Below are 10,803 nucleotides of genomic sequence, written 5' to 3' on the forward strand. Positions count from 1 at the left end.
GGATTCACTAATCTCATTCCCACATATAAAGCACTTACCAAGAGAAATATGTTAAATCTGCCAAAGGGCAATTAAAAGGCAAACAGATATTATGTAGAGAAAGGAAGCCAAACACATCACCGTACATATTGTATTTTAACATTTATATAAAAATCAATAACAAGCAATCTTAATAAACTGTAATAAAAGTCAAAATTGTGCTTGCTCTGTGGAGCAATTATTGAGAAGGTAGACGAATGAACTTTCAGGAGTCCTGGCAGCGTTCTGTTTATCAGGATGTAAACATTATGTGAAATTTCATCAAGCTGTACACTTCAGATTAGCACACTTCATGTACATTAGTGTGTAGTGTGTAGCCTTCATAAAATGATAAAGAAGTGATTAAGGGAAAGTGGTACAGTACATAGTGCTGCACCACCCAACAACTGGGGTACATTCTGAGAAATGCATCATTAGCCAATTTCATCACTGTGCAAACACCACAGAACGTACAGGCAATAAAAATTTTTCCACTCGATTATAACCTTACAGGATCACCATCAAATATGCCACCCACTGTTGACTGAAATGCCGTATGTGGCACAGAACTATACTCTTACAGATAAAGGGAAAATACAATGGAAGGAGAAAGTTCGGTAAATGCACTTGAAGCACAAACCAAACAACTTTCATCTTCTCAAGATAAAAAAAAAAAAAGTGATAAAATTGTCCTTGTTTGAAGGTGTCAAATATAAATCTTCTTCCGCTAAAATGAGATGACACCCAATCTGATGCTTATTTCAATTATACCTAATTTTCCTCACTGTCCACAGCTCCCCTTGTTCTGAGACCACTGTGAATTTACATGGATGCACTTCCTCCTTGAGCAGAGCAGCATAATGGAACTGGACTACGGACATGACAGCAGTCCTGCTCCAAACTGGGGCCAACTCTGTGTAGTCAGTTGATGTGCCAGAGGGACTATAATATCAGCAACGCTAAAACTTTCCAAAAACCTAAGAGGCTGTGAATGGCCATGAGGGAGAAACTTACAGAGATGCCTGTGGAACTGCTGCTTCCAAGGTAACTTAAGTCAAGCACTGAATGTTCCGTTTGAGCCAATATTAATTGCTGGGGCAAATAATCAGGAAAATGAGCCGGAAACTAGAGCCCATCAGTCACTATGCATCTGTCTCCCTGTCTCATGGCCTCACTAAACTAAAAATAAGAGATTCTCTCCTCTGCCTTCCAATTCACATACAAAATGTTGATTTTAGACAACTCTAACCTGGAACTGAGTAAGGAATTGATTCTGGGTAATGGGGTCTAGACATGCCCAAATTAACACACAGAAGCCAGTCCACCCAACTTTACTTCTAGCTTTCTTGTTACAGGGTCTCTTTTTACTCTGAAAACATCAGGTCCAATTCCCAGCCATGAGCAAGAACAAAGAACAAAATACAAAAACAACGTAACAGGTTAGACACTTCTTTTAAGACCTTTGCACCTATTAATTTCTCCTGAAATCACTTATTAGACAGCAAAAGATTTGAATAGTAAAAACTGATTAACTTCAAAATTGTAGTTTCTTAGTAAAAAAAAAAAAAAAAAAGAGGGAAAATATTAAGTAGGCAATTTCTAGTATCTGCCATACTAGATCAAAATGAAGTTACCAATTACAAAAGAAAATTATAAAAGAGGGCACTGGCTAGGTAGCTCAGTTGATTAGAGCATTGTCCTGATATGCCAAGGTTGCAGGTTCGATCCCTGGTCAGGGTACATATAAGAATCAACCTAGAAATGCATAAATAAGTGGAACAACAAATTGATGTCTCATTCTCTCTCCCCCCCTCCCCTTCCTATCTCTCTCTAAAGTTGATTACAAATTATAAAAGAAATTACGAATACCAAAGTGTCCATACCATAATTACTGCACACTTAGAGAGCAGTGAGAGTTAATCAGAAACTAATAAAAAAGGACCGCTCCTGCTTGCATATAGAAAAACACACTCCAAGACTTCGTAATGGAAATAACAATTGCATCTGAACCAAAATAAAAGCACCTCAGAATACAACCTATTAGAGCTCAAAAGAATTAGAGGGAAATTTATCACCTTAAATATTCATATCAGGAAATAAAAACCAGAAATCAATGCATCAATACTTCACTTTAAGGGTGGGGCACTGATCTTTGCTTCCAGTGTGAATTTTCTTGTACACTTATTATGATTTTGACTTATAAGTGATATCATGAAGGCATCACCACATGGTTTACATACAAAGGGTTTCTCCCAGTTGTGAGTTCTCAAACGTCTTCAAAAACATGAGCGACAATGTCCCACTTTCCCGCAGTCATAGGGTGTCCTCGCAGTGTATGATCTCACATGCCGCCTGAGATTTGGAATACCCTGCAGACGTTGCCATTCCGTACACCTATGTGCTTTCTCTAGTGTGAGTTTTCACATGTCTTCGAAAGTAGGCAGGACAAACAAAGGCTTTCCCACATTCCTCACATTCATAGGGTTTCTCTCCAGTGTGGCTTCTTACATGTCTTCGAAAGGATGAGGGACAGCTGAAGGCTTTCCCACATTCCAGACACTCAAACGGCTTCTCCCCAGTGTGCATCCGGGCATGTACAGTAAGGTATGAAGAATGGCGAAAGGCCTTCCCACATTCCTTACATTCATAGGGTTTCTCCCCAGTGTGTGTCCTCATGTGAATCCTAAGAGCTGAAGGATAAATAAAGGCTTTTCCACATTTCTTACATTCGTAAGGTTTCTCTCCAGTGTGAGTTCTGACATGTACTGTAAGGTGGGAGGAACTAATAAAGGCTTTCCCACATTCCTTACATTCATAAGGCTTCTCCCCACTGTGCGTCCTCAGGTGTTCTGTGAGGGATGAGGAGCGGCTAAAGGCCTTCCCACATTCCTTGCATTCGTATTGTATCTTTCCAGTGTGATCTCTCACGTGCGCCCTAAAGGATGAGGGACAGCTAAAGGCTTTTCCACATTCCTTACACTCATAGGGTTTCTCTCTACTTTGATTTTTCACATGTGTATTAAGGGAAGTGAGAAGATAGAAGGCCTTTCCACATTCCAGACACTCATAGGGTTTCTCTCCAGTGTGTTTTCTCATATGGATACTTAGGGAGGAGGGACAATTGTAGGCCTTCCCACATTCCTTACATTTATAGGGTTTCTCTCCTGTGTGTGTTCTGACATGTACAGTGAGCTTTGAGGACTCACTGAAGGCCTTTCCACACTCTTTACATTCATAGGGCTTCTCGCCAGTATGAATTCTTATATGTATTATAAGATGAGAGGAAGAACTAAAGGCCTTCCCACATTCCTTACATTCGTATGGCTTATCTCCACTATGAATTCTTTTGTGTTTGGAAAGTGAGGAGGAGCAACTAAAGGCCTTCCCACATTCCTTACATTCGTATGGCTTATCCCCACTATGAATTCTTTTGTGTTCCGTGAGGGATGAAGAACAGCTGAAGGTTTTTCCACATTCCTTACATTCATAGTTTGTCTTTCCAGTGTGAATCTTCATATGTGCCCTAAAGAATGAAGAACAACCGAAGGCTTTGGTACAGTCCTTACATTCATAGGGTTTCTCTTCAGTGGGGGTTTTCATATGCTTCTTGAAACAAGCAAGAAAATGAAAAGCTTTCCCACATTCCTTACACTGATAGGGTTTGCTTCCAGTGTGAGAGCTGATGTGATTCATAAGAGACAAATGATCCGTGAATGCTTTTTTACATTCATGGCATTCATACGATTTTACCTCAGTAGTTCTCTTGAGTATATTAAGATTTGAAATTTGGCTGAAGGTCTGTCCACACTGAATTTCTTCATTACACCCATGGATGTTCTCCACCGCATGACTTCTTTTAAAAATAAAAAGCACATTATTAGTCATAAGTACACTTTTACCATTTTCTGTATCTATGTGTTTTTTTGCCCTATCGGGTTACAAGCTGAAAGCTCCTGCAGAGGGCTCTATAATAGCCAATTTTTATCACTGAATTTCTGACTTATAGGATTTTTCTCATATTTGCTTACATCTGAATTACATGTCAAACACTGAAGATCTCAGTCTCATTTGTGGAAGAAAAATCTTGTGAAAATTCTTTATGAAATCACAATTTTGACCAAGTTTCATAAACATGCTTTTTAAATTTTGTGACAATTTAAGATTCTCTTCTCAGGTACTACTTTGTTTTATATGAATGACACTCACCTCAAATGTCTCTCGTGGTTTTTGTTCTTATCATCAGCATGATGGTGTTCCCAGTTTTTGTATAAAATGGATGACCAGGAATCATTTCTTTTGAATCTTACTATTTCCCGTTCATCAGATATTTTTTCTCCATAAATATCTTGTGAAGTGACTGATTCATTACTTTTAAGTTGAGTCTCAAAACCTGAAACAAAAGGTAAACGTACCTATGAGCAAAGGGCTTGTGGCAGAGTGACTATGTCAAGACTTTGGTGATAACCACAAGGGTCAAAATGGTAAGCAAGCGGCCAAGAAAAAATTCCATGACGATTGAGACCGATGGTGACATGAATAGGGTATTATGAGGGGAACAAAGCAAAAAGGAACTGGATAAAATGTACATGTCCAAATACTAGTTTACAAAGAGGAAACATGGAAAGTCTTTCCCAAAAACAAGGGAAGTGTGAGAAGACTAATAAAACATTAAAACAGTAATCAATGGTATCTGTGGAAAATCTGCCTCTCAAACAAAACACTTTCATCTCGCTTTTATTTTATTTTTCCAAATGTAATATCCCCCAACCAGGACAGTCTCCCCCCAGAATTCTTGCCTTCCCAATGCTCCCCCCGGACAGGCCCTCCCGCCATCTCCTGCAGGCCCTCCTCTGGCTCCCACTGGACGATCAGACAGGGTGTGTGCAGGGGGTACCCTGTAATGCAGAGGGCGCATCACAGGAAGGAAAACAATCAGGGACCGTAAACATTTCCGTGAGACTAGGGCAGAACTTTGGTCTTCTGATACTATAAAGATGGGCAAGTTTGAATTTAATTGCAACAAATTGTCAAAAAAAATATTTTAAAGAGGGGCGGAGTTGCAACATAGCCTCTGATGTCTAGAATTGGTCTGACACTCATAGCTAATCCTCAATATTATTAGAAGTTGGTCTGATACTTACAGTCAGGACATTTTGTTCTCCTGCTAAACATAATCTCACGGAATACCAATTTTATACAAGGCTACTCTGAGAGCATAGTAAAATGAAATAAGGCCACTTCATAATTTAGTTGAAGGACAGACAAAAAGGAAAGTCACTATGCCACCTATAAAATCCCCATTAATTGAATTTCCCCCAATTTACCCAACTGGGTTCAATCCAACTGGGTTGAACAGTGTCCCTCAAAATTCCATCCAAATAGATCAATGAAACAGAATAAAGAGTCCAGAAATAGAGCCACATACAGAGTCAATTAATCCTTCACAAAGGAGCAAAGGTAATACAATGGAGAAAAAAATAGTCTTTTCAACGAAGACTGGAACTAGACATTAGCATCCAAAAAATAAATCTAGACACAGACCTTACACTTTTCACCAAAAAATTGATTAGAGACCTAAATTTAAAATGCAAAACTACAAAACTCTTAAAAGATGACAAAAGAAAAATCTAGATGACCTAGGGTTTGGCAAGGACTTGCTACATACAACATCAAAGGCACAATCTACCAAAGGAAGAATTGATAAGCTGGACTTCATTAAAATTAAAAACTTTTGCTCTGCCATAGACAATGTCAAGAGAATAAAAAGACAAGCCACAGACTGGGAGAAAATATTTACAAAAGACATATCTGATAAAGAACTGTTATCCAAAATGTACAAAGAACTCTTAAAACTCAAAATTTAAAACACAAAAAACGATTAAAAAATGGGCCAAAGACCTTAACAGACACTTCACCAAAAAAGATACACAAATGGGAAATAAGCATATGAAAAGATGCTGCACACCATAGGTCCTCAGGGAGATGCAAATTAAAATAATGAGATACCACTACACACCTATGAGAATGGCCAATATCTGGAACATTGACAACACCAAATGCTGGTTAGCATGTGGAGAAACAGGAATGCTCATTCATTGCTCATGGGGATGCAAAATGGTACAGCCACCTTGGAAGACAAGCTGGAGGTTTTTTATAACATTAAACATACAATTCCCATATGATCAGACAATCATGCTCTTTGGAATTTATCCAAAGGAGTTGAAAACATGTCCACACAAAACTTGCACATACATTTCTAGCAGCTTTATTCGTAACTGCTGAAACTTGGAAGCAGTAAAGATGCCCCTCTGTAGGTGAATGGGTAAATAGACTGTGGTACATCCGACAATGGAATATTATATTCAGTGTTAAAAAGAAATGAGCAATCAAGCCACAAAAAGACATAGAAGAACTATAAATGCATGTTACTAAGTGAACAAAGCCAATGTAAAAAGGTTACGTATTGTATGAGTCCAACTACATGACATTCTCAAAAAGAGAAAACTGGACACAGTAAAAAGACCCATAGTTGCCAGGGATTAGAAAGGAAAGAGGGATGAATCAGCATGGCGAAGACAATCTTTAAGACAGTAAAAATACTCTGTATAATATTATAATAGTGGGCATATGTCATTATATATTTGTCCAAACCACAGAAGGTTCACCACCAAGAGTGACGCCTAACGTAACGTAAGGACTTCGGGCGATAATGATGTGTCAACGTAGGTTCCTCAGTTACAACAAATGTACCACTGTGCTGGGATGTTGACAGCAGGGGAGGCTGGGCATGCGTAGGGTAAAGGAGTGTACGGAAATCTCTGTACTTTTCATTCCATTTTGTTATAAATCTAAAACTGTTCTAAAAATAAATATATTATTTTAAAAATTTCACATCCACTTAGAACCTCAGAATGTCGCCTTATTTGGAAATAGGGTCATTGCAGATGTAATCAAGGTAAGCTGAAATCATACTTGATTAGGGCGAGCCCTAAATCCAATGACTAGTGTCCTTATAAAGAGGGAGAGTCTTAAGAGACAGGAGACGTCTGTGGAAAGATGGAGGGAGAGATGAGAGCGATGCATCTGCAAGGCAGGAATACCAAGGATTGCTGGCCACCACCAGAAGCCAAGAAGAGGCAGGTGGGAGTTTTTTCCACAGAGCCTTCGGGAGTAGCGTGGCCCTGCTGACACCTTGATTTTGGACTTCTAGCTCCAGAAATGTGAAAGAATACATTTCTTTTGTTTTTAGTCACCCAGTTTGTAGTACTTTGTTACAAAAGGCCTAGGAAAGAATTACAGCCTGCTTCCACAGACCAATCCCCAAATCACTCAACCCAAGTTCAAATCCTATAGTATGTACTTTCTAACGCCCTCTGACTAAGACACCCCACAGCTCCCTATGTCTTGTGCTCTCCCTCACAGCACTGAGTAACAGACCCAGCCTGTTTAACTTTAGGTGCGTTCCTGATGGTCTTTGGGTAAATGGCACTGATGTCAGCAAAATTCTCAAAAGGTTCCAAACCACCCTGTGCCCCTAAGTGATGCCCGAAGTCTATGCCCACACTTTCAACAGTTAATAAGCCTGAGGTTTTCAACCACAATAAAAAGTCAGTTCAACACAGATATTAATTTTCATGGTGAAGCCACCAGACTGTAAGTTGCTTGGGGTCAGCGGCCACTTCTGTCTTGTTTACCAATGTATTCCAATTCCTCAGCCCGAATCCTGGAATAAGGAATAGGGTTGATTTGTCAGATTTGTTTTCTAAACAACTAAATAAAAGAACATTGCCCATTCTTACCTAGTGAGGCCAGGTTCTGGAAGTTCTCCAGCATCACCTCTCTGTAGAGGCTCCTCTGAGCATGATCCAGCAAAGCCCACTCCTCCTGGCTAAAGTCCACAGCAACATCCTCAAAGACCACCACGTCCTGAAACATCCCACATATTCTGTTCAGAAAGGTACCAACTCCTGCATGTGTTCGGGAGGATGCACAATGCTGAAAATGCGTGGGAACTGCGAATCCGTTTGTAGGAAGTTCTAAAGACTTTATGGCCTCCTATCATTGACCCTGGGACTCAGCCAGGTATCTTTCTCCCCACATCCTTTCTGAGGAATCAAATCCTGTCCCCTAGTCTTAACGCTTCTAAAACGCTCAATTTATTGCTCCACAGTTGGATGGTAAATAATTCCAGTCCTATAATGATCCAGAACAGTCCAGAACATATAGCAAAAATGAGAAAAATGCTCTAGAAATGAACTACAGCAGGTCCTCAAATGACTTCATTTTGCTATAATGTTGATGAGATGCTGTGAGAACTCTTGTTTATATCGATTAGCCTAGAGTGAAACTAGTTTCATTATCTGCTGTTCTGCTTAAAGTCACAGAACCTATCAATAATGCAAAGCAAGGACTTAGAGAATCTCCACACTGACACCAACGATTCCTTGTTACAGAAACAATTTCACCTGCTTCCTTCTCTCCCCCTATAGCAAGTGGCACAACATGAAACACTGGGGCAAATCTGGATGAGATTTTAATGAATAAAAATGCACTGAGGGAAAGGAAGCTTTTCATTTTTAAATAAACCCAGGAGCCTGCAGAGGCACAACTTTCAACCCAGGCCCCCAGCTGTCCACATTTGCTTATATTCTAGGCCAGGGGTCAGCAAACTATGGCAAATCCAGCCTACTACCTGTTTGTGTAAGTCAAGTTTTATTGGAACACAGTAAAACGTGTACATATTGTACACAATGTCTATGGCTGCTTTCACACTACAATGACAGAGTTGAGTTCCAACAAAAACTCTGGCCTTCAAAGCCTAGTATACGTACTATGTGGCCCAACACACAAACGTGTTGCTGATCCTGCTCTAAACAATTAGATCAATGAACTGGTGAAATGGGAATATTCTTTTGGAGAAGCATTAGCTCTTACCTACCTGTGTCATGTCTTTCTGTAACTCAGAAGCTCTTCTTTCTTCGTCCGTGTTCCCTTCATGAGGAAAGGCAAAGTATTGAGAAGCTACAGCTGAGGCAGGAGAAAGATGAGCTGATAATCTAGGTCTCCCCATAATGTGCACACTTAAGAGCTGGCTGCTGCAGCACATTATGGTGACCACTCCCCTCAACACACACACGCACGTGCACATGCATAAGCCCAAGACACCCAAGCACACACACACTGATCTTTTAAGAAAGTGGAGCAGTCTTGCCTCATTGAGAGCTAAAAAACTATGCTCTGGTTCTTGTTGATCGAGTTCTTTTTTAAAAAAGGTTAAAAGTCCCCTTTTACAAATAAGTTAACTAAAGTCTAAAAGCTCAGCTGTCTATTTGCCCATGACAATGAAAAGCATAAAAAGTATTGGGCAATACCTTCAACCTTAAGGATGTATAAGAATATACACCCTGTCTCAAATCCAAGAAAGCACTGGCTTATATACCAGAGTCCTCGGTGCTCCGTTCCCAATATTTCTTACTTCTGCAACCCTTGACAGGCTAACAGGCATTACTGCCCAGCCCTTTAGCACTGGACCCTCTGCCCATGGGCTGTAGGGTTCCTGAAACCTGGTTTTTGAGAAAGAGCATCGGCTAACTCATATCCACACACAGGAGGCAGACAAGACTGCCACACTGTACAGAAGCAGTCAAAAAAGTATACTTAAATTAGCAATGTGTGTCATCTCTGATAGTAATAACTACAGTGTTTTGCACAAATTTCAAATAATGAAAACACAACTGTTTCTTCCACTGCAGTGGATCCCGTGTATACTTTAATGCCAATAAAAATTGTGATATTCTTTACTATATTAGTAACACTTTCCGCTAAGCAACAATGATGTGAGAATGACTTTGCAAAGAGATGCCCATACCTCTGCAAAGAAATTATTCATTTTTCATACAAACTCTACAAATCAGATATATTACAACTAATTTATAGTTGAGAAAACTTAGAGTGAATTAATCACACACTCAATATTACACAATTAGAAAACTGTTCTGTCAGGGTGTGTATGTAGGTCTATCTTCAAAATCGAAATGCCCAATGAGTATATTTCTGAACATATACCTTACAACTTAGTTGTTAGTGAGGCCCTTACTCCCTAACATTACCAGTATCTGGCCTAGAACTCTGTTGGGCACACTACGCAGAGCAAACAAGTGAAGTATTCTATTCAAATGTTTTATTTTTGAGCTCCTTCTTTTGACTAAGACCTATGTCTTGTACAAGGATACTTCTTTAAGGCCCTTACCACCTGGTCCTTCATTTCATATTCGTTTTGCTAATATTTCCCTTGATCCTGCTACATGCAGTCACAGAGGATACATCACTGAAAAAAAGAGAAAAATCCTGGACTCCATAATTTTTTGTGGAAAGGCAATAAATTAACAAAAGATCAGGTGGTGGTATATACTACATAAAAATACAGCACATTACAGGGATAAGAACAGGCACACATATTTATATTTAGCAGGTGAAGACCACTCATGTGGCAGAACAGAAGCATAAAATTAAAATAACTATTTCAGATAATACTGGAAATCCATAGCTGGTGTGGTATATATGTATATTTATTTATAAGCTTATAAGTATCATCAATTCCCAGAGAAGAAATAATATCAATGGGCTAACCACTGACTTATAAGGTTGGGAAAAGAACAGCATAAAGGGTTAGAAAGAAAAGTGAAAACACGGCACAATTAATGATACTTAAAAACACTAATAAACAGAATCAGAAAAGCTAATAATGAGTCCTTTACAAACTAATGAAGTTGACAAACCCATAGC

General features: G+C 39.3%; 1 protein-coding gene across 1 annotated transcript; it reads right to left on the reverse strand.

Moving 5' to 3' along the window:
- Positions 1-2,295: 2,295 nt before the first annotated feature.
- On the reverse strand, positions 2,296-9,214 carry ZNF699 (zinc finger protein 699). Its single transcript, XM_054562146.1, has 4 exons — positions 8,957-9,214; positions 7,818-7,944; positions 4,225-4,408; positions 2,296-3,871 (listed from the first exon to the last, which is right to left on the reverse strand). The coding sequence occupies exons 1-4, from the start codon at positions 9,164-9,166 to the stop codon at positions 2,413-2,415; spliced, it is 1,980 nt and encodes a 659-aa protein (XP_054418121.1). The 5' UTR covers positions 9,167-9,214; the 3' UTR covers positions 2,296-2,412.
- Between the last annotated feature and the right edge of the window lie 1,589 nt (positions 9,215-10,803).

The sequence above is a fragment of the Pteronotus mesoamericanus genome, unplaced genomic scaffold (assembly GCF_021234165.1).
Source record: "Pteronotus mesoamericanus isolate MK-2021 breed Mesoamerican mustached bat unplaced genomic scaffold, CSHL_Meso_final scaffold_636, whole genome shotgun sequence".
Lineage (NCBI taxonomy): Eukaryota > Metazoa > Chordata > Mammalia > Chiroptera > Mormoopidae > Pteronotus > Pteronotus mesoamericanus.

Excerpts from the sequence above, each read along its gene's own strand:
- ZNF699 (XM_054562146.1), bottom strand. The coding sequence starts at position 9,166 with ATGTGCACGTGCGTGTGTGTGTTGAGGGGAGTGGTCACCATAATGTGC. Across the intron at positions 7,945-8,956 it reads TACAGAAAGACATGACACAG|GACGTGGTGGTCTTTGAGGA; the intron begins GTAGGTAAGAGC and ends GGGATGTTTCAG. Across the intron at positions 3,872-4,224 it reads AACCACGAGAGACATTTGAG|AAGTCATGCGGTGGAGAACA; the intron begins GTGAGTGTCATT and ends TATTTTTAAAAG.